This window comes from Numida meleagris, chromosome 2 (assembly GCF_002078875.1).
Source record: "Numida meleagris isolate 19003 breed g44 Domestic line chromosome 2, NumMel1.0, whole genome shotgun sequence".
Lineage (NCBI taxonomy): Eukaryota > Metazoa > Chordata > Aves > Galliformes > Numididae > Numida > Numida meleagris.
In genome coordinates, this window is record NC_034410.1 from 113864256 (window position 1) to 113888346 (window position 24091).

The 24091-nt window shown below is 39.0% G+C and overlaps 1 protein-coding gene across 8 annotated transcripts in view; it reads left to right on the forward strand.

Annotated features, from left to right (window-relative positions):
- LOC110393269 (serine/threonine-protein kinase Sgk3) overlaps positions 1–24091 on the forward strand; it is a 56958-nt gene that overhangs the window by 30747 nt on the left and 2120 nt on the right. For 7 of the 8 annotated variants that reach the window (XM_021385941.1, XM_021385939.1, XM_021385940.1 and 4 more), the window contains 14 exons: positions 2780–2863; positions 4578–4650; positions 7322–7397; positions 13063–13150; positions 15121–15170; positions 16416–16473; positions 17139–17222; positions 17312–17443; positions 19626–19738; positions 19957–19993; positions 20108–20194; positions 21414–21509; positions 22248–22403; positions 23925–24014. In XM_021385941.1, the coding sequence (XP_021241616.1) occupies positions 2780–2863; positions 4578–4650; positions 7322–7397; positions 13063–13150; positions 15121–15170; positions 16416–16473; positions 17139–17222; positions 17312–17443; positions 19626–19738; positions 19957–19993; positions 20108–20194; positions 21414–21509; positions 22248–22403; positions 23925–24014 (1224 nt within the window). Of the gene's footprint in view, positions 1–2779; positions 2864–4577; positions 4651–7321; positions 7398–13062; positions 13151–15120; positions 15171–16415; positions 16474–17138; positions 17223–17311; positions 17444–19625; positions 19739–19956; positions 19994–20107; positions 20195–21413; positions 21510–22247; positions 22404–23924; positions 24015–24091 lie in introns of those variants that run through there. The other variant, XM_021385946.1, reaches the window with a different exon arrangement.

Genomic DNA, 24091 nt, shown 5'->3' on the forward strand with positions numbered 1-24091 from the left:
CATCAGAGATTGGGTGTAGAGAGGAGGAGAAAAAATGAAAATCCAGCCCAGCTTGTGCTATGTGGAGGTGTGCCTTGCCTTGGCATTTTCTACTTTCTGCATCAAGGAGTAATTAGCAGCATGACAAGGGCTACTTTCAACAACCAAGCTTATGACTATTGCCTTGTGTGCTGTAGGATTTGATGACTGAAGTGAGGGTCATGCTAAACTTTGTGGTAGGAACACTGAATTCCAGAGCATGTCTGTCAGTGCTTTCGCTTTGCCTCCTCTTTTGTAGCTGTGTTGTAATGACTGGAGCCTGTCAGTTCTGCTTTTGGATGAGAGTGAGAGAGGGGTGGAGGGAACACTTAGTTCTGAGCAACTTTGTGTTAGGTCATAGTTGACTGCTTCTGATGGCAATGTCTGTACAAATTCCGTAAGGAGAAATAAAAGCCTTAGAGTGGAAGAAAACGTTAAAATGACAAAGGTTGGGAAAGACTTCAAGTGACTACTTTGTATAAGCTTTACCACTTTATCAGTTACAGCACATATCACTGCTGCTTCTGTTATGAGACTAGTCGAGAATCTTACTGATCTGAACAGAAATGATAAATTGTAGCTCAAACCTTACTGTGGTTCACTTCATGTTGGCACAGAAGGGACACAAGTACGTGCAACTTTGCATTGTCTAGCTCTCATACTTACCCTAACTGAAGCATTTTTAGAAACAGTCATGCCTCTGTAGAATCCTTGTTCTGATAAATAAGTCAAACTTTTCAGTTTTGTCTTTGAAATGAGCTCTTAGTTCCTCCTGAGCATCTGCATAACCTTTGAATTGAACATTAAATTTGTTTTTTGATAAATACTACCTGTATTTGGTATGTTTATTACCTTCTTTGGGGAGTGAGTTGGGGAAGGAAACTAATAATAATTTCACGTTTGCATATTTTTAATGTTCTGGCCATGAAACTTTTCTGCTTCCACTTAATTCCTTGTAACCAGCCTCTTTGTATATCCAGTCTTGTTCACTGTCCTGCCTTTTGTTTTTGGTTTGTTTTTTTTTTTGAAGATTCAACATTCATTTTCTTTTTAAACAGAGGCACAATACTTAATTATTTTGGGCCACACATAGGCTATGCTAATTGCTATTCTGTCCTTACTTTATAGTGGCCTTCTTTCTTTTGCCTGTGCTGACTAGTTGTGTTCTGGATTCCTTGCTTTTATCCCTATGTTATTTAATGCCTAAGGCTTAATTGAATTTCCTGACCTCCTCTCTTGTCTCTCCCAGTCATACACAGACTCACTAAGAAATCTTAATTTTTCTGATGAAATCTGGAAACCTTCTCAGATTTGTAACATGTAATAAGTTACAGCTTCATGGAGACTGTGGGTTTTATGTCTTTTTTTTTTTTTTACTATAATTAGTTTCCTTAATTTCCCAATGCTTGCCCTCTTGAAATTGGAAAAATGTATATCCTACCGTTGTACTTATTTTTGTTTAATACAAATTGAATATTCAGTCTAGGAGTGTAAGCTACCAAAACAGAATTGAAACCTTTTGATTTCAGTGATTTCTTCCATGAGGAAATCACATTGAGAAATAGCTGGGTCCTGTCCAGTCTGGATCTGGGAAGACAGTTTACGATGGTGGTTGTGATGGTGGTGGTGTCAGGAGTTTTGTTTTGTCTTCTGTTTTTTTAAATTTATTTTTTGAAAAGTATTACTTATCCACAGATTACAGGTCTTGGATGGATCTTTTTTATTTTCTAGGAGTTGTTTAAGGCAAGTTTTGCTTTGGACTTAATTCGGTTTGCAAACGTTATTATCTGAACAACTCTAGATGGGTGGTTGTTGGTTTTTTTTCTTTCCTCTTGCCTTCCAAGAAGCAGTCAGGGTAAGTGTAGCTGGTGGTAGTAATTGTGCCCAAAGGCATGAAAACATAGGGTGAGCTGCTGATGCAGGACAGAAGGGAAGGAGGCCACCAGGGCATCAGCCCAGCTTTCTAGATCAGGAATTAGCAGCTTTCTGCACTTGCTTCCTTGCCGTGTTCATCTTCTTCCTGAAGAAAAGCTGGGCTCTTTCTGGAAACACAGGAAGATGGGGAAGGAAGATGAACTGCTTGCTTAAGAGGGAAATGTCTTGCTAGGGGATAGGAGATCCAGCTATCAAGTAGGTTTATGAATCCAGGAATCCACAGTTTGCCTAGTTACTAGAGTCCTCTGCTGTCATGGGATTTGAATGGCCAGAATTTTGCAGCAGGTTCCAGCTACTCCTCCCTTGACCCCAGAACTGTACTATATAACCTGTGCCGAATTTCAACCATCACCACTATTTTTTCCCCTTGAAGAATTCATAGAATCATAGAATGATTTCAGTTGGATTTAGAATTGTCCAGGTTCCCAACTGTCTGCAAGGATCCTCGCTATTCATATGCATTCAAGATGCTGCAAGGAATTGTTCTCTTTTTATCTGTCTTCTGTATGTGCTTGCTCACCAGGTTTCAATGAAGGCAATCTGCAGTGTTTAAAGTGCTTTACTTCCTTGATATTTGATATTAGCTTTTTTTTTTTTAAGGCACCAGGTAAGCAAAATTTCTGAAAACTGCCATACTTTCTTGATTGCTCTCCTAATCCTTTGCATTGATGATTGATGTTTGTGACTACTGTAAGAAATACATAGCTTAACCAGTATGTTTACACAATAAAATTAACAAGCTGGCCTTATTTTCACCCAGGGATTAAACCTGGGAGGTTTTCTGAAACTTTGCTGTTGACATTAACTTGTATTTGTGTTATTGTAGGTTTACAAAGTGTTGGTCTCGGTTGGCAGAAATGAATGGTTTGTCTTCAGACGGTATGCAGAGTTTGATAAACTCTACAATACGGTAAGCAAGAGGCAGGTTATGGCACTGTGCCAGGATAGCACAGAGTAACACTTGTTTCCAGCATTAAGGCTTCAGTTAATTCCCTCATTGAGGAGTTTGAGTCAACATTCAATAACTGTAGGAGGCTGTTTAAAGAAAATGATGGTGTTTGTTGTGTTTTTTTTTTTAGCTTCGATTTGTTTGAATTTTAAACTCAAAATTGGTTCCTTTTCCAAGGATCATTATGTAGTGAGGGAAGTTTCCAATTTACCAATCGATCGTCAAAACATACAAAGTGTTTATTTGTTTAAGGAATTAATGTTTGTAAATACGTAAAGCATGTGTGTCAGGCAGATGGAGCCAGGCTCTTCTCAGTGACATCCGATGATAGGACAAGGGGCAACAGGTGCAAGCTGGAACATAGGAAGTTCCACATAAATATGAGAAAAAACTTCTTCACAGTGAGGGTAACAGAGCACTGGAACAGGCTGCCCAGAGAGGTTGTGGGGTCTCCTTCTCTGGAGACATTCAGAACCCACCTGGATGTGTTCCTGGGTGACCTAATCTAGGTGTTCTGCTCCAGCAGGGGGATTGGACTAGATGATCTTTCCAGGTCTCTTCTGATCCCTGACATTCTGTGATTCTGTGAATTGGTTGGATGGTCGCAGCCAAAGGATTGTAGTTGATGCTTTATGTCCAGGTGAAGGCCAGTGACAAGCGTTGTCCTTCAGGGTCTGTCTTGGGACCAGTGCTCTTCAGCATCTTTATCAATGACATAGACAGCGGGATCAAGTGCACCCTCAGCAAGTTTGCTGATTCAAGCTTAGTGGTGCAGCTGACACAACAGAAGGAAGGGATGCCATCCAGAGGGGCTTGGGCAGGCTTCAAAAGTGGGCCCATGAGAACCTAATGAGATTCAACAAGGCCAAGTGCAGGGCGTGACACTTGGGTCAGAGCAATCCCAAATACATAGATAGACTGGAAGAAGAACCCCTTGAGATAGTCCTTCCAAGAAGGATTTGGGATCCTGGTGGACAAAAAAGCTGGACATGAGCCAGCAGTGTGCAGCCTGGAAGGCCAACTGTATCCTGGTTAGCAGGGCAAGGGAGGTGATTGTCCCCCTCTACTCTGCCTTCGTGAGGCCATATCTAGAGTACTACGTCCAGGCCTGAGTTCCCCAACACAAGAAACATGTTGAGCTGTCAGATCAGGTCCAGAGGAGAGCCACAAAGGTGATCGGAGGGCTGGAGCACCTCTTTTATGAAGAAAGGTTGAGGGAGCTGGGCTTGTTCAGTTTGGAGAAGAGAAGGCTCCCAGGAGACCTCACTGTGGCCTTCCAGCACTTAAGGGAGAAGACAGGAGAGAAACAGGCTTTTTTACACTATCTGATAGTGATAGGATGAGGGAGAATGGTTTAAGGCTAAAAGAGAGGAGATAATTAGACTAGATAATTAGGAGGAAACTTTTTACTCAGACCCTGAGGCACTGGAACAGACTGCCCAGGGAAGCTGCAAACACCCCATCCCTGGAGACGGTTAAGGCCAGGTTGGATAGGGCCCTGGGCAGCCCGAGCTGGTGTGTGGCAGCCCTGCCCACAGCAGATAGGTTGGAACTAGATGATCTTTAATGTCCCTTCCAACCCAATCCATTCTGTGATTCTATAATTATAATGGTGATGGTAAAAATCACAGCAAAAGTGTAGGCATAGTTTCATTTTATGTGTTTATATTTTTAGCTAAAGAAGCAATTTCCCACTATGAACCTGAAGATTCCAGCTAAAAGAATATTTGGAGATAATTTTGATCCCGGTAAGTTATTATGTTGTTTCTTGTTTTGTTAACGTCTTTGTTTGAGACTTGATCTGTTGCAGCTTACAGGAAGCTGTCTTAGATGAATATTACAGCAATCCTCAAACCAGTGACTAAACCAAAGGTTAGTCATGCTTGAGTAAAGAACAGGAACTAGTGTAGGTAGATATTCTTCCTTGTGATTTTGGACAAACTGTTGCTTAATGGCACGGTACCTCTTTTGTACTGAGTGTTATGGTTCTTACCAGCCGTGTCATATTCAGGACTGTGAGAGATTCTGTCAGACGTAAAAGCAAAATCCAAATCACAGGCTCTTCTAAACATATGCCTGTTGAACTTTAAATTTGCTTTGTGTGACTTTCCTTCCCCCTAAAAATTTAAGCAACTGAGGAATTTATCCTTGAGGGCGTTTGAACTTCATATCGAAGTGTACTTTCTTGGACAGTTTAGATGAAAACAAACCTCTTCCTGTTGTTGTTGCATTTATGGAAGCTTGTTTGGTAAGATCACTGTGTGATCCAGGTAGGACTGATAGGTCCCAATTAAGATTGCCCTGCCCACATCAAAATATTAATGGAAAATCACTTTTAAAAGTACACTGAATCAACGTAAGCGGTGCCACGGATGAATAAATACAAAGGCAACTGGACAGGACAGGCCTTTGCTCTGTGTTTTTGTACCCTTAATCAGGCCCTTTTACTGAGGGATTTCCCTGATGGTCGTTGGGAACCACCCCTCTACTGGCTTGTTGATATGATCAGTCTATGTTTGGAGTTGTACCTTCTCCGATACTTGTTTTCTTTTTGCTGCAGTACCAATGGATCCAGAGGTGCTGACCTTCTTGGCATGTGTTTGGTTTAAGGGTTCTTTCAAACATCTTAATGTTTAGCAGTTACTGTTAATCATCTGGAACTTGACATGAAGCTTCCTTTTCATTTATTTTTTTTTAATAATCACATACAATTACCCAGGTTTGCTTTCCTCTGTTGGCTTCTTCTGAAGAAGATTTCTTGTTTTACTGTGTCATCTTTCATTTTCTGCAACCTTGGGACTTCAGAGCTGGCTGAGGACCTAGTAATGTCACGCTTTCTGGTCTTCTATACAGCCAAGTACACTGTTGGATTTCTTGGATTCAGATTTAGGAAACTGGAGTTTAAATGGGGGGGAGGAGAGAAGACTAAAACTTTATTAAAATTATGTATGTAAAATACAATCCTCAGACTTATTTTAAATTTTCATCAAATACTTTGTAATCCTGGAAGCATGAGAAAATAGTTCTTAAGATTTTTCTTGCTGCAGGGCAGGGTGATGCTCATTTAAATAATTCTTGATCTTAACGCTAACTTACTAAAACTTTGATGTAGTGTTTCTGCTTTCTTCTGAAATAAGGTGTATTTTACAGCTTTGGAAAGTTGTCTTAATTTTGTCAGTCCGTTCTTCTACGTGCAACTTGGGTATTCAGTATTGTACTAGTGCACTGTATTCATAAGCATAGTAGAGTGAAACCAAAATATGCCTTTCCCAAGGTCTACTAAAAATACTATCTTAGCATACATTATCATCTAAAGCCTCAATTTTTTTTGTCATCTAGGTTATTTCAAAATTAATCCAATTTTAACTTTTAAAACAGAGCAGAGGGAAATAATAGAAAGCAGTCAGAATACAGAACAAAAAAGTGACAGCACATATTTGAGCGGATTTGATGCGGATGCTTTTTCTTCAACAGTGTGGATAGGTTTCTAGTCTTAGAGTGGCTGACTACATTCAGCATCTACCGTGTTTAAGTAGCTGATTCTGGTGACTCATGTAAAATCTTTATGCAAATTCACCCTCCTGTTTTGGAGTATTATTTCATATCGTAATTCAGGTTTAGGTATTATGTTCCTGAAACAACGTATTTTTCTTAATAATTTAAATTCTCAGGTCTTTTTTTTCCAAATGTTTTAAGTAACCTGCTCATTACAGAAAATGTCATTAGAATACCTTGAAAATGTTTACACGTGTAAATTTTTAGTGGAAAAATACTTTTTATGGTTGACAGGAGCAATGGAAGACAAGATTCTTCTGTTCTATGACTTCTTGGGTTTTTTTCCCTATTTCAAGTCCTTCGCATATTTTTCCGTACTGCTTAAAAAAAAATCGCAAAGATTCTGAGGATTTATTTATTTAACATTAGAGATTATGTCCAAGATGGAAAGAGAAGTATTTTACCTAATTATCTTTAATGGTTACATCTGAGCACTTGCTGGATGATTGTGCAACTTTCCCATTTTCATTAATGATGGAAATATGCTGTTTGGTGGGACTGCTCATGTAAAAACATGATTTGTGTGACAGTTTTGCCTGTGGCTTTTTTCCAAGAGAAATCAGGACCTGGAGGGCTCACCCACGCAAAGAAGGCTGCAGGAGTTAGCACACTGTGGTTGCACATCACTCTTGAAGTGCTTTAAAATCCACCTGTCTTATTACATTTCAAAGTAGCATTACAGAGGAACTGAAATATGTTCTCTCACCTCACCTGAATGTTCTTAAACTTGTGATTTTCATACGTTAAACCAATCCTGTTCTCACCTCGCTCTTTTTAACTTATCCATCAAAATCCTCAAGTATCTTAAACTTGAAAATAAGTTTATTTCATTATCTGACCATTCCTAATAAATCTTTTTTTCAGATTTTATTAAACAGAGAAGAGCAGGACTGAATGAATTCATTCAAAACTTAGTTAGACAGCCAGAGCTATGCAACCAGTAAGTAGTTTCATTTCTGTTTTATAAGGACTATTTTAAAAGTTGTGAGGTGTCAAATATAAAATTGCGAATTAAATACGTCTGACTAGAAAACTTATTTTACCTGTCAGTACTTCTAAGTGTAATAAATAATCTTTAATATGATTGTTCCTTCCTTCAAGAAAATACAGAGGCTGAAGAACAGTATAAAATATTTTTATTTTCTTAGAACTGACCTAGAAATAGTTTTGCAGTTAACAAAGGGGGGCAGTGTAAACTCAATTCCTTTAGGGCAGATGTTTGTTCTGCTGATGGCTTTACTGTTTAAGAACTCTTGTCACTTGCTACGGTGTTGCCCTTGCAGGAGTGACTCCCTTTGTCTTTTTCTGGTCTTGTTTAATATCTTCAGCAGTGACCTGGATGAAGGGATAGTGTGCGTCCTCAGCAAATTTACCGATGATACACAACTGGGAGGAGTGGCTGATGCACCAAAAGGCTGTGCCGCCATTCAGGGAGGTCTGGAGAGATGGGCAGAGAGGAACCTGATGATGTTCAACAAGGGCAAGTTAGGAGCTGACCTTCCGGAAAGGAGCTCTGCAGAGAAGGACCTGGATGTCCTGGTGGACAACAGGTTGGCCATGAGCAAGCAGTGTGCCCTTGTGGTGGCCAGCAGGTCGAGGGAGGTGATCCTCCCCCTCTACTCTGCACTGGTGAGGCCACATCTGGAGTACAGTGTCCAGTTCTGGGCTCCCCAGTACAAAAAGACAGGGAGCTTCTAGAGAGAGTCAAGCGGAGGGCCACAAAGGTGATGAGGGGCCTGGAGCATCTCCTGTATGAGGAGAGGCTGAGAGAGCCGGGACTGTTCACCCTGGAGAAGAGAAGACTGAGGGGGAATTTTATCAGTGCTTATAAACATCTAAAGGGTGGGAGTCAAGTAGATGTGGCCGGGCTCTTTTCAGTGGTGTGCAGCCATAGGACAAGGAGCAGTGGGCACAAACTGGAACATAGGAAGTTCCATAGAATCATGAGGAAGAACTTTATCGTAAGGGTGTCAGAGCACTGGAACAGGCTGCCCAGAGGGATTGTGGAGTCTCCTCTGGAGATATTCAGAACACACCTGGATGTGTTCCTGTGCAGCCTATTCTAGGGAACCTGCTTTTAGCATGGGGGGTTGGAGTAGATGATCCGCAGAGCTCCCTTCCAAACCCCATGATTCTGTGATTTTTGTTAGAGTAGTTCACATATGTTGACCAGGTAACTTGGTCGCCTTCTTTTGGTGGCTTGTGACAACTAGACTGACATGCCTGAAGCACATGAATAAGATTCCACGTTAACTCTTCTGTCAGAAGACCTGTATGTGTGATAACCTCCATCAGTGGGGTGATGATGAGATGGTGGTACATTACAAACAGCTCCTCCACCTTATAAAGCTGGAGGAGTGCACTTGTGTGTGTGAACTGATTTTGAGGGTAAACCTCATTTTTCTTTGTTTCAGTCTAGACCTAATGAATTTAAGATAAAGCCATGCAACTTTCTACATTGCTTGAATTAGTACATCAGTAAGGTTCTATTTCTGGCTTTAGTGCTGAGTTTCTTTACTACGTATGCTTTGCTTAATTGTCCTATCAGTACAACCCATGAAACTGTCCATTTCCCCCAGGAAAAAAATACCAGAGAATATTGCTGCAGTTTGAAGTCTGCAGTCAGATTTTATTTTCCAACAAGCAAACTATTTAATGTCTATTACATTGACGTGTGTACTTACTTTCTTTTCTGGAAGAAAAAAAGATCTAGATACATTCACTGTGAAAAGTGGAAAAATCTTTGAAACAAAGACATTATAGCGAAATAGTTTTCCACTAAAGGAAATACTGTGAGTTTTGTAGTCATATCATTGATCTTCTCTGGGAAAGAATAGAAAACATTTCAAAATAACTAAGTGTTGAAAGCTAATCTGTTCCGTTAAATTATTGGAAAGATTCGGATTTTCTTCATTTAATTTAGCACAACTCTCTCGTCAGTATGTCCAAATACCAAATATTGCCTCAAAACATTTTATATTAGCTCTCCAGAGATAAAGCCGTTTCTCTTTTATGTACATCACAGATTGCAACAAATCGTATTAATAATTACATAATCTGTTGCCTTTCCTGTGTGCTGATAAATATGGGCAGTAAAGAAATACCAAAGCTGGATGACTGTGAGTGTTTTGGCACTACCTGCTAGAAACTACCCAAGGAGTATGCAGTGACTGAGTCGTTACAGATAGCCCACATACACACTTTCTTAAACTGTTTTGCTTTAATAATAAATTTGGTATTAGGTAAAATAGCTTACAGAAATTTAGTAATGTACAAGAAAGACATTGGGTGCTGTATGTTCTTGGAGAAATGTAAGGAAACTCATCTTCCGCTAAATCTTTAAGCATTAAAACAAGTACTGGGATTTTACACTTTTTAAGTTCTGCCTGAGAAAACTGTTTCAATAAAAGCTGGAGAGTGATTCATGGTGGCTTCTCCTTTCTGGAAGGAAAGGCACTTGAATGTCTGAATTGAAAAACACGAATGTCAGATTCAGCGTGTCCGTGATGGTAATACCTACATTCTTCTCTGAAACACATAACTCTGTGCCGTGTTTTGTTTTTCTTTCAGTGGACTTTGTTCTTGGGTCTTGTTTGTTAGTGTATCAAAACCAAACCTTTCTGCTCAATAATAAACCTGACAAAAACCTGAAGTTCAGTAGAGTGAGCAGAGAGACCCTGTAGTGGCTGGTGAAGGGTTTTCCTGCAGTCCCTGTCAGGTGGAATACTGGGCTGGGTGAATCTTTGTCTTGGGAGTTAAATGAGCCAGCTTCAAGCTGCGTTTACTCAGCAAACCATATTTGTTGGAGAACTTGCTCTCAGGGGTAGAATGCAGAGTGTGCAAAACAAACAAGACCTCAGAGAGGCTGGAGATCTGATAATGCCTCCCCCTTGATGACTAATGTCCTGGATAGGAGCTGGTAATTTGTTAATTATGAGCGCTGTGAACACCCCCTGAATCACTGAGCAACTTTCCAAATTGGGCTGCTCTCCCTCTCAAATGTAGGTCTTCACTGAAAAAATAATGCATTTAATTATCTAGTAAAACATGTACAAAGACGGTGTGTTTGAATCCAAATGTATAGTAGTGGGCACAATAAAGGCGTAACATCCAGAATAGTTCATTAATAAAAGTAACTGCATTTGCATAACGCTTGAAGATCTTGAGGATAACAGTACTCTGCAAACTCTATGGGAGAAATGAGTTATCAGTTCTTTAACTGAGAAGTGGGGATCTGTATTTGTTCCCTAGAAGAGAATTCAAGTTACTAACTTCTCCGGTTTCAAAATCTGACGGACATAAAGATGAATATGAAACCCTGGATTATGAGATCTTGCAGTCGATGTTGGGGAGAGTTAAGCTTTGCATTGTAGTAGGCTTGCTTTTTAAAAAATCTTCCTGTACGTGATGGCTTTTTCACTATTTTGTGTAAGAAAGATAGCAGCATTTCACGTTTTTTAAAAGGGTATGTGGTTCATATGTTAAACTGTAATGACCATGGAGTATACTTTAAACATCTAGGATCTGTCCATGGCGATTAATTTTACTGTTTTGTTCCCAAGTTTGTAACTTTTTGAGCTTGTTCATGTTTCTGTTTGTCCTCGCTTTTTTGTGTGACTTCCATGTGTTTATGTGGGAGGGCTAACACAGAACTAGCGCCACAGAAGGAACTGTATTTAGGTGGCTCTTGGGACCCCTGTGTGGATCTCAGAGAGAATGCATACACGAAATTAATCCAGTCTGTCATAGAAGTCCAGAGAAAAACAGCTTACTGGTAAAAAGTAGACAATGAGACAATGTGCGTGGAATATCCCTTCTAAACTGTTTTCTTAATTATTTTAATTTGATATGTGAGGTTATTTTAGGAACAGTTTAAATGTGTTTAAAGTGCTTTGAATTAATACAATACATGAGCTAATGGTCACTCTGCAATCTTGGCAAAGAAATGGGTCCATTAAACTTTTAATTACTACTTTTTTTGCAGTCTTCCACAACTTCTAAAATTACAGATGTGGACAATGTAACGTTGATCAGTTGTGCCTCTGGCTGCTCCATATTGCAGAAATTGCGGAATAACCCGAAACTGTTCAGCAGCCTTTCCCTGTGAACTGATTTTTTTTTCTGCTCTGAATTCACTCATGGACGAAGTTACTATAGTAACTATTTGAGATGTATTACAACATGCCCTACTTAATCAGCCAGTTGTCCAACATAATGAATGCGGAAAGGTAATTAAGGTCAGGTTTTGGAACTTCGACTAGTGAAAAATGTTAACTGTAACTTCTTCATTTTATAATATCCAGAGTTTCTGAAACTTAAATTATTGTCTGATAGGTCAATATTACTGTAGCTTTCAAACGAGTTATTTTACTCTTCCTGGGACTAAGGATACAAAACATATCCTGAAATATATCAGAATTCGGAGTTCATGTAAGATTGGAAAAAATAAGCTGAAATGGTTGTGGAATTGTGTGAACAGACTCATTCCTGAAAGGCAAAGGTAACTGAAATTGGATTCCATCCACGTAGGGTTTAGGAATACAGAACGTAAGTGATGGAGACTGTGAGCCTTGAGTGGTGTGTGACACGAGTTAGGTTCCATAACGCTGATATGAAATACATTATCTGGAGGAGCGTCAAAACTAACTAATCTCTCAGTTCTGATCCTTGCTTTACAGAAGTGTGGAGGGTAAAATAGACTGAAAGTAGCAAAATAAGTGTATCTGCTTCTGACATGAGAACCACCCTGTGTTGTAAGGTGTGGGGTTTTGTTGTTGTTTTGAGAGCTTTTTTTTTTTTTTGTACTGCATACCTCGTGCAGAGTTTCCCAACTGCAGTTGTCCTGAGAGCTGTTGAAAAAACTCTGAAATGTAAGTGATATTTCTTCCTGAATAAGCCATCTGCCTTTTAGTGAACTTGAAAGGCTCGAGTTATCTCTTCAAGTGCTATATAGCTGTAAGTGACACCCATTTAGGAATTAATTTTGCCTCACTTGCATCTCCCTCCCATGGGAATCTTACAGTCTCTCTTACCAGTTTCTGAAGGATGACGTTCTGTCCTGAAGTAGAGTGGAAAGGTTTCTTATGTTGTCTTGTCATGCCCAGCTAGAGCGTATTGAGATTTCAAAACCATCATGTTCCACTTAGAGGCAGATGGGGACAGGAACATTACTACCACATACCACCTGGGACATGCATCTCTTGATCTTTAACTGTTTTTTATTTTTGTTTTGACGGTGTTGAAAGAAAATAGGTTTACTTGTGGTTGCTAGCCAGTTAGAACTTACACTTTGGATAGGGCTTTTTCTTCAAATAATTACTTTTTAATGCGGTTCTACTGAGCATTCCCTCATGAAGTCTTCACATGTGTATACTTTAACACTTCAAATTTTTGCAAGTTGAAAAAAATAGTATATATTATGTGTAACATACTCAACAGTTGAATTATGTTGCTGTAAAAGCATTTCTCGCATGCAGTCCTTAGAAACATTTGTGATTAGTGACTCCACTGATGTCAAAGCCGTTACTCTTTCTTTTTCTATGATTCTGGCTGAAAGTCATGCAAGTTATTGATTTCCTAATGTATTTAACTGTGCTTCTTTCTAGCCCAGATGTCAGAGCATTTCTTCAGATGGATAACCCAAAACACCAGTCAGATCCATCTGAAGATGAAGACGAAAGGAGTAATCAGAAGGTAATAAAACATAGACGTAGAACAGTCTTCTAAATTTTAGCTACTTGACAGCAATCTTAAGTATATTATTTACAGAAGATTACCGGTTGGTTTTGCAATAAATCTCTCCTGTGATCTTTTAAACAAAACTGTTCTGCTGTGGGCTGTAAGATGTTTTCCTGTCTAGTATAAACAGCAGGGAGAAGTAATCCTGATGGTGAGCTTTGTCTTGCTTCTTCCCACTTGCTCTGTGTGGAAGAGGCACAGATTGAGTTATAGTTTAGCTGTTACGGTATTTTCAGTCTCCTCAAACATTCTTGCGAAGGATGACTGGCAAGGAGCGGAGGCTATTGGATGATTTTTTTGTTTGTTTGTCTTTAAAAGAAAGGGAGGTGGCATTAGGGTTTGGCACAAGGTGATCTTTAAGTTCCCTTCCAACACAAGCTATTCCATGAAATATAATTCTCATGAAGGAAAAAAAAAAATTGCAGTCTTTCTGAAAGTCACTCAGGAGCAAAGATGGATTTAATTTTAGTTCACAATTAACACTGTGTGAGGTCTCAAGCCTCTTTTGTCAGAAAAGCCACTTACAGAAGTGCAGTTTAGATGGATACTCTGAAAGTTAATTTACAGTCTCCAGAAACAGTACTGATTGAAAAAGGAGTCTTTCTAGGAAGACAGAAGTGCCACAGTTAAGTTTATTTTCTCTGGTTTACTTCTTGGCCTTAGGACTTGCCTTTTTATTCAGTCCCTCTTACAGAATATATGAGTTGGCTATTAGAATCAGCTGTGGATCACACACAGCGCAGTATGTTTTCTCAAAGCCTCATTTCCAAAGATGCCAGTCTTTGCTTTTTTTTTTTTTAAAAGTACTTGACAGCACAGTGAGCGTACAGCAGAATTTGTAACTTAGGTAACAAATTTCCTCCTCTTCCTTGAAACATATTTCAAATAATGTGGAAAGCTTCCGTAGGAAATTAACAGTGTAATTTGTACAACAAATTTCAAAATGAGAGGAGAACTCATGCTTAGTGGCTGAAATGATACTCTTCAATAGAAAATTAAGTCTGTCATAGTTACGGTAAGTGACGAAGATGTGCAACCAGCAGTAAGAACAATCTCCTTCCCGCTCCTCCCAGTACTGAAACTTGCATAGTGGCCTTTTTAGAACTGCTGAGTACCGTTCTGTGATTGTTATTGTTAGTGCAGTTGTCACATCTAGTGTTGCTGTCAGGGCACACTCTATTTCTGTGGGCATCTATTTCTGTAGCCCATCTCTAGGTAAATTGTCTTTGAAGTTTGTCTTTCTCTGATAAAATCCAAGAGCACAGTGAGGGTACTAATACTGCTTTTTTATTTAAAAACAAATTGGAGAAAGTTGCATAAATGAAGGTGGTTTCCTCCTGCCCGTATAATTTACAAATTCCATCGTGAGTGTGTACTGGTAAGATTCATGCCTTTCATGGAATTGAGTTAGCCATTACTGTCAGGATAGGAAAGATTCCTAGTGGTTTTTCTTGGTGGAGGAAAATGTTTTTGTTTTTCAAAGCACCATATCCTTAATAAATTAGACTCTTGCATAAACAGTAGAGCTTTACAATAATTTTTTTGGAAAAAAAGGTAAAAAGCATATTCCTTAGAGTAAATGCAGAGGGGACTAAGTTCTCCATGAGGAACAGATTGTTTGTTGACACTGTCTTAAATTTTTGTTCATAATCTTGTCCTCTCCATTTGGACATAATTATTTTATTACCTTTATGCTTCGTATGGTGTATATAGAAATATTTTGTGAGAATGTGTTGATGGCCAGATACTTCAAACTTAAGTTCACAATCTTAGATATCTAATATTGTGATAGATACCTGTTTAAAGATACCTTTAAAATCTGTTAACATGTGTAAAGGTATAGCTTGAACAGGTTAGTATTTTGAAATTACTACTGGTTAAAGCGTAAGAAAGGTTTATTTTATTCTATTTGTTTCCTCCAACAGTTAAATTCTACCTCACCGAATATCAACTTGGGACCATCTGGAAATCCTCAGTAGGTTTTTTTGATTAACTACAAACATAAAAATTAGACTGAATATAATTGCTAATAGGATGAAGAGTGCTTTGAATATATGGCTTTATCTTTTATCTCTGCTTGGAAGGAAGCAAGATATTTAATCCTGTGCTCGGTAAAACAAACTCTTCTAAGACATTTTCCTTTTCATCTTCAGGTTTTGTTAGTCTGCTGTCCTTTTACTTGAGGATGCTATGGCAAAAAGAAAAAAAACAAAAACAAACAAAAACCCTCTCTTTTTTGGAATGGTTCCACAGCTGTTAGGAATGTGAAACATTCTGAAAACAAGTTTGTTTTCATGCGTGGCAAAGGAGCAGCTTAACTTGTTGTTATTACAAACTTCCTCACTGCAGTTACAACTTGCTTCTCAGGTGTTTACTTCTGTAGAGATTCTCAGATCTCTATCTGTGCTTTTTTATTCTGAGGGATGACACGTATTTTGATTTCTCTTTCCTCTCATATTTTTTCTGGGCTAGCAGGAGGAAATGCTTAACAGATTGCGGTGAGAAATGAAATTGTAAGAGTACTTCCTTTGAGGGGCAATAAATGAAGAGATGTGTGACATAACTGTTGTTTCAGAGCCTGAAAAGATCATTATTTTGCTGACAAAAATACCTCTAAATTGTACGTAGGAAAAAGTGAGGGAATTAGTGGAAATTACTGAAAGTAGTGGTGATTTGGCAAATGGAAAAAGAGTGAATTCATACAAATAACACATACAGAAGAGGAAGGTGTTAGGGCCTCCCTCCTGTCACTTTAAATTGGGGAAGCAATGGATGGAAGGAAGGATGGGATGAGGAAAGACGGAACGAATGACAAACTTCTTCCTTCCTTCTGTCATGTAAGCTTCGGAATCCAATTGGATGTCTGGAAATGGGAGATAAGCTTCAGAAAAAGTCATGGGGAAAAGCACTCTTAAAAATTACAAGAATCTAGAGTCTCTGGAGGACAAAAAAAAAGTCTTGTTCATCTTCTACATCTTAAAATGAAAGAAAATAAATTCAAATGCTGCAGCTGTGTCACTTTTTCTGGAGAAGAATGGAATTGCAAAATGAAGGGCAGCTTTGCAGAAGTCCAGTTGTTGATTAGAATGAAGAATAAAGAAAGGTGCTGACAGGCTCTTCTTTTCACATTACAGTTGAAGGGCTGCACTAGGCTTCTGTACAGCTATGAAGCTTCTAATTTTTACCCAAATGACCTATCTCCTTCCTAAATATCTTTCAGTGCTAAGCCAACGGACTTTGATTTCCTGAAAGTTATTGGGAAAGGCAGCTTTGGCAAGGTGAGCTTTCTAATTGCTGTGACTTGCTGTGGTGCAAGGGTGCTAGCTGGTGTCTCATGCACAGCGGCTGTTGGCTGGAGGCGTTGCCAGAGGCTTTGAAAGTGGTATCGTTCTAGGGTAGCACATAAACTGCTGTATTGGATTCCTGTTGCTACTTCTCCATAGCCCTGCCATTGTCTTTTTTCTGATGTGGTACTTGTTGCCTGCCTTGGTTGCTCGTAGGGATTAAAAAATTAGTGTTTCCCTTTGTCATTAAGAGCAGTAGGGATCCTCTCTTTCCCCCAGGGAGGAAGGGAGGAACCCATGTGCTTATGCAGCTGGAGTACAAACCCTGCATTTTCCTTTGTTCATATGTTCTGCCTTCTCAAGTGCCTGGTGCTGTGGAGCAGTGCAAGCAACATCACCAAAACAACATTGAGCAACTCTGAAAAGTGACTAATACTGATGCTCTCCAAAGAGATGCATTTAGTCTTTCATTATATCATTATATAGACAGACTGTACTAAACTGTAAGATCACTCTATTAGTGATTGATTATATTAAAAACAAAGAGACTATTGTGAACGCATAGTATTAGTACTTCTCAGTTATGCTGAAATTAATAAATTATCAGTGGAATGTGAACTACAGCAATCACATTTCTTCATTTCTTTTGAATTTCACAGGTTCTTCTTGCAAAAAGAAAACTGGATGGAAAATATTATGCTGTCAAAGTGCTGCAGAAAAAAATTGTTCTTAACAGGAAAGAGGTACAAAGAAATACACTTTCTCCACACGCTTTTTCCCCTTAATTACAAAATTGCGTCTGTTTACTTACTGATCCTTTACCTCCTTGCAGCAAAAACATATCATGGCTGAACGTAATGTGCTTCTGAAAAATGTGAAACATCCATTTTTAGTTGGATTACATTACTCATTCCAAACAACAGAAAAGCTTTACTTTGTCCTGGATTTTGTTAACGGAGGAGAGGTATGTGGTGATTCTGTTTGGATTTGAGTCTGTTTATTCTGCAGTTCTGTTATTCTCTGGGAGGAACAAAGTGATCCTTTACAATGGGTTGTGATCAGTATTCTCCCATGTTTTGAAAATCCTGTTACTTAATCTCCAGTGAGATGCTGTTCCTGCAGACTTCTGTAGCTAGACAGACCCTGTTCCTCTTCTTATCAACAACTTTAATCCAGAATTAATTTATGGTTGTCAGAGATAAATGCTGTCTCTTTGACAGTTACCAAAATGTATCTGTTACTAATTAATCATACGTTGATATTTTTCAGCATGCAAAATTCTTTTCCTTTTTCATCTGCATTATCTGAAGTGTTTGTATTTCAAAAGTGTGAGGAAGAAAACAGAGAATTGATTTTATTGCTCTGACTTTATTGGAAACCTTGGGGTACTTCTGTGGCTTTGCATGCTCTAATTGCTTCCTGCCGAATAGCCTTATTCTCAGGATTCTTTTCCTTAGAGTGATGCTATTGAGTACGAGAAGTCCATGAGTAACTTAAGGGAAAACTTTTCAAAGAAGTTGAAAAAGACTCTGAATATTTGAATACAGTGTTCTGGAGCAGTTTGCCTTTAGCTAGGGACGTGGTGCTTTTCAAAGTACCCAGTACTTTTAGAAGTGTTCAAGACACTCATGGCTGAGTAGCTACTAAACATGATAAGGGTATAAAATGTTGCTTTTATTTCTTTAAAAGATTTTATTGCACACTAATAATACGTGGACCTGTCTAGCAATTGAGTTGTGATTGAAGATCACAAAGTGTAGTGAAAAATGATTGTGTGCAAGTATCTATCCAGCATAAATGCTGTAAAGGGAGACTGTTTTTTCACTAGCTATGTTCTCATTTTAGTAACTTATTGCAGTAAAATAAATATCTTTTCAAAAGATCTTAAAAAAAAAAAAAAAAAAAGAAATTCTTACAGAAGGATCAAAGAGGAGGACACAAGGTACTGTTGTAGATAATAAAACTAGTACCTGACAGAGGACAGGAGAAGAAAGGTAGAATTTAAATTTGTTTGTTTCAGCATACCTCAGGGTTTCCTATTACGTCCCTGCAGCTGAATATACTCAGACAAGAATAAAGCATGCTGAATAAACCAGTGTGAGGTATAGACTGGTATATGTTGGTTGATATTCATAAGGACTGCTTGGCAGTGTTCATGATGCTCCTAGAACTGAGATTCTGACTCCCTTTGAGTGCTGGAGTCTGGAGTTGATGAGCCTTTCTCTAGTCTAATACGCTGTCATCTTATTTGAAGAGTATGATCAAACTCAGAGTTTCCTCTGCTCTGCTTCATCTGGCATTCTTCTAGGCAAACTGGTTTTAAACAGCTTTCAAAGTTGAATTAAGCACTTGGAAGAGATTTTGGTGGCTTGTTATATTTTCTTCCAAACTTTGCAGGCAGAAAACAGAATTTCCATTTTTTATTTTTTTTTTAAATTGAATGTATAGAACAGTTTCATATGTGTACGATTTAATCTTTGGCTAGACTTGTGCATGTGCTCAACTTGTTTAAAGCGAGAAGACTCTCTGTAGTTGACAACATTTGTGGATTAGCAGTCTGGAACGTACATCTGCCTAAGTGATCTCAGAATAAGACACTTTTATACAAAACTTTGAACACAAAGATACTCAGAAATGAAAGATTACTTGTTTGGCACCTGACTATCTATTAGGAGACTGACTATGCACTGTTGTGGATGCCCCATCACTAGAGGTGTTTAAGGCCAGGTAGGATGGGGCCCTGGGCAGTCTGCTCTAGTACTTGATCTAGCAGCTGGCAACCCTGCCTGTTGGGGGGGAGGGGGGGTTTGGAACTTGATGATTCTTGAGGTCCTTTCCATCCCAAGCCATTCTGTGATTCTGTGATCTTGCATAATTGAATCTTGCCACCTGCAGTTAACATGGTTTTCTCTAGTTCTTTCTGACTAGTCTTGCTTTTAAGGGAATGTCCTTGTAAATGAGTTGCCCGTGCATTTCTGAGCTGTAAAAGAGAAAAGGAAGTGAGCGAAGGAGTGTTGTCAATTTTATTTCATTTTACATTCTGAAAATTGTAGGCAGCTAAATAAAATTACTGTTAAAATTATACCATGTTAACTTGGCTTTGTGGATGATTTTTTTTTCTTATTTACTACTTTGCATATTTACAGCTGTTCTTTCATTTACAAAGAGAACGTTCCTTTCCTGAGCACAGAGCCAGATTTTATGCTGCTGAAATAGCCAGTGCACTGGGATACTTACACTCCATAAATATAGTGTACAGGTACGTTTCTGAAGTGTATTCTTATCCTGTGGGAGTTCAAAATAGGACAATTCATGTATAAAAACTACTGCGTGAAATAATGGTATGGGAAATCTGAACAAAATGTTTTCACCAAAACTTAAAGCTTCCTTTCAGCTGAAAAATAAGTCATTGCCTTTGAAGCTTTTGTGTTAGTGACTGCTGTTTTGAATTAATACAATGTTGTTTTTTTTTAATAGGGATTTAAAACCAGAAAACATTCTCCTAGATTCACTAGTAAGTAAGCAACATTATTTTTGATTTTAAACGTTCTCTGACAAAATTGATACGTATGGATATGCAAACGTCAAGCATGTTCTAGTTTTTAAAATTCTGCTGTTTCTTAAACAGGGTCATGTTGTATTGACAGACTTTGGACTTTGTAAAGAAGGGATTGCAAGTTCTGATACTACTGCAACGTTTTGTGGGACACCGGAAGTATGTTGACGGCTTTGGCATTTTTGACTAGTAACAAATGGTTGTTGAGTGTTACTAATTATGTAAATGGAAGATCAAAAGCTTGGTTATGTATTGTTGGAGACTTAAATTCTTTTTATGAGCTCTTCCATGAAACCAAAGACAAGTTTACTGCAGATCTGTTCTTTGTACTATTTACTAATCTACAGTGTCTCCTACTTAACTACCCACATCCTCATAACTCATCTCTACCATCTTCCCTCTTCCCAATCCTGTTCACATACTGTTTCTTCCCCTGTGTCTGACTAGATGCAAGACAGTTGGCTTGTGTAACAGCTGTAACAAATTTGCCAATAGGAATCTATATCCTGCCATTAATTTTTAGTAAGTTTAGAAGCACTTAGTATCTTTGAGACATGAACAAATTTTGTATATGGGGGAAGCTTTGAACTTACTGACTTTAATGCCTTTTTTTTTTTTGCTAAGAAAAATGGACTGGCAAACTCAGAATCTGGAAGTATTAAAAATGTATGAGGTATTTCACCATGTCAAGAATAGTGGCTTTGATATTTTGATAAAATATACTTTAAATTACAGGAAAGGCCTTTGAAAGCAGTGAAGGATGAGTGAGGAGTAATGTAGCTGAAGCATTTGAAGTTGAAAGGGAGGAAAAAAAAAAAAGGGCAACATGTGACAACTTACCCTAGCTATCATTAGAGTAGGAATTTAGATGGTAAATCTGAGCTGAAACAGCATTTGTTGAAGTGTTTTGAAAGCTCAGTGTATATAGAACACTGATAATTTTGGACTCATTGAAGACAACCTATGAGATTTTTGTCTTGTGCTCAGAAGCATGGTCTTCATGTGTCGTGGATTTGCATGAATTGCAGCATAACAGGATGCTAACGCTGTTGCTTAATATCAGATCTTTAAAATACTAAGACTAAGCATAGCAGTTGTGGCTCCACTACAGCGCAGCAGCCTATCTGAAATATAAAACAAGTTTCATCGTAGAGGTAGCAAAGTAGCTTGGCAAAGAAGAGCTGTCCTACCTGTTAAATGACCAGATGGTGATGAAGAACTTGTCAAGTTCATTGAAGGGCAAGATAAATAGTAGTCTTACAATTGCTATGAAGCAGCTTAACGTTAAACATCTTCAGGAAATGTGACTAAAACCTAAAAACATAGGTTTTATTATTGCTAGCCTAATGCTGCACCTTTTTTGTTTGTTTGTTTCTAGTATCTTGCACCAGAAGTTATTAAAAAGCAGCCCTATGACAACACAGTAGACTGGTGGTGCCTTGGTGCAGTTCTTTATGAAATGCTTTATGGACTGGTACGTATTTAATATGGGCAGGAAAGTGCCGTTAAGGATGCTAAGTTTTTGCAGAGTATTGAAGTACTGTACTTCAGTGGATGAATGGTTTGTCTTAACATAGCATCTGTTTTTCTCTTTGGAATTTTGCATTGCCTCTGGATGTCTGAACTTCTGCTTTCCAGTGAGCTGCTGGACATTGGCTGAAGACAAGTAGTCATAACGGAGAGAATGTCAGAGTAAACAGAATCAACAGTGATAGTACCCAGTAAATTAAAACATGTATTTTAGCTTGGGTCTTCCAGGATTTCTCCTAGCTCTTCTGCTTCCTGATGCAATATTAAAAGAAAAAAAAATCTTACTGTACTTCTTCTAGTCACCTGTAATCACTCTAATAATAATCTGTTCTGTAGTTTTTTTGAGTTCTGTATGCATCTGGACCTTAAGCAGGGAAATAGATTTGTTTTCCCACTCTTGTTCTTCTCAGGCAAGCTCAGTGGGAGCTTTGAATCTTGGTGGCAGCTGTAGTTACTTATGAGTGTGAGAATGTGTTATGAAAAGAGGGAGCAGGGGGAAGCTAGCAAGCATGGAGACCTGGCTGTGTGGATGACTGAATTAGAAGTTAGCTGTGTGTAAGAAGAGGTAGATTTCTTTCTTCACTGCTAGCAGTTTGTTTCTTATAGAAGCGTTTGTTAATCCATACACATGAAACAAAATGCTGGTGTAGCTTTGGATTAATGTAACGTTTGGTTTTTTTAGCCTCCTTTTTACTGCCGTGATGTTGCTGAGATGTATGAGAATATTCTTCACAAGCCTCTAGTCTTGCGCCCAGGAATCAGTCTCACAGCCTGGTCGATTCTGGAGGAACTTTTGGAGAAAGATCGGCAAAGCAGACTTGGAGCAAGGGAAGATTTTGTAAGCAATGTCCTAATTTATCAAGCCCTTCTTCATTTAAAGGGACATGAATAAATTTGAGTGGGTCGTACAGGTTTAGTAGCAAGAGATAGAAAATGCTTTTCCATATATCTGTCTCTGTTTTTCTTCTTTTTATTCTTTCAATATACCAGTTGTGGTCATCAAGTACTGAAAAATGTTTGGAATAGGAAGGAGATGATTGTTGTGGGACGTAATATTTTTAGCTTGGTTGGTGTCAAACCAGTCAGCAGGGAATCACAATTCCTGGTGTAGTAATCAGTAAGATGTACTAAGGTAGAGCTGTTCTAGTTAATCTAGGAAATAATCAAAAGAAAAGGCTATTTTCTGGTAATATCAGTTTAACTGACTACATAAAAAAGTGTTCCTCAAACACAGAGGAACATCAGTACTGTACAAATACCAGTACTGGTGTTTTTTTTCTTCAGAGTTAAAAGGCATAGTAAATATTTTCCCAGTATAACAGTGAATTTTATTTTATTTTACTTGCAAAAAGGTGATGCTAGGAAGCACAGATGATTTCAGAAATGTACAGGGGGACAAGGGGCCTTAAGGACCATCCATTTCCAATCTCCCTGCCATGGGCAGGGTGCCAGCTGCTGGATCAGGCTGCCCAGGGCTCCATCCAGCCTGGCCTTGAACACCTCAAGGGATAATGCATCCACAAGTTGCGTGGGTAACCTGTTCCAGTGCCTCACCACCCTCTGAGTAAAAAGTTTCCTCCGAACATATAACCTAAATCTCCTCTCTTTTAGTTTAAAGCCATTCCCTTTTGTCCTATCACTGTAAGATAGTGTAAACAGTCATTCCCCCTCCCATTAATAAGCTCCCTTCAAATACTAGAAGGCTGCAATGCAGTCTCTCCAGAGCCTTCTCCAAGCTGAACAGCCTGTCTTCATAGGAGAGGTGCTCCAGCCCTCTGTTCACCTTTGTGACCCTGCTCTGGACCTGCTCCAACAGCTCAGCATCTTTCCTTTGTTGGGGAATCCAGGCCTGGACGCAGTATTCCAGATGGGGCCTCCTGAGGGCAGATCAGAGGGGACAGTCACCTCCCCCTCACTCTGCTGGCCGCCCTTTTTCTGATGCAGTGCAGGACACAGTTGGCCTTCCAGACTGCAAGCACAGGCTCATGTCCAGCCTTTTGTCCAGCAGGACCCCCAAGGGTTTGCAGGGCTATCTCAGTGAGTTCTTCTCCCAGACTGTGCACGTATCTGGGATTGCCCTGACTCAAGTACGACAGCTTGCACTTGGCCTTGTTGAACCTCATTAGCTCTTCTCATGGGCCCACTTTCCAAGCTTGTCCTGGTCCGACTGGATGGCATCCCTCCTTCTGTTGTCAGCTGCACCCTCAGCTTGGTGTCATCAGCAAAGCTGCTGAGGGTGCATTTGATCCCACTTCCTGTGTAAATGGGGAACTTAACTTCCTTAGGTTTTGTTTGTGCATTTCCTATGATGCGTGGGAAGGATTTCTGAAACATCTGTAATTTCTGTTCTTTACTGCAGCTTGAAATTCAAAAGCACCCATTCTTTGAATCTCTCAGCTGGACTGACCTTCTTCAGAAGAAGATTCCACCACCATTTAATCCTAATGTGGTAGGTGCTGTTTTAGTTCCTAGCTGCCAAATTTCTGCCTGCGTGGGCTCCTCTATTTGGAAAGAATATGTGTGTAT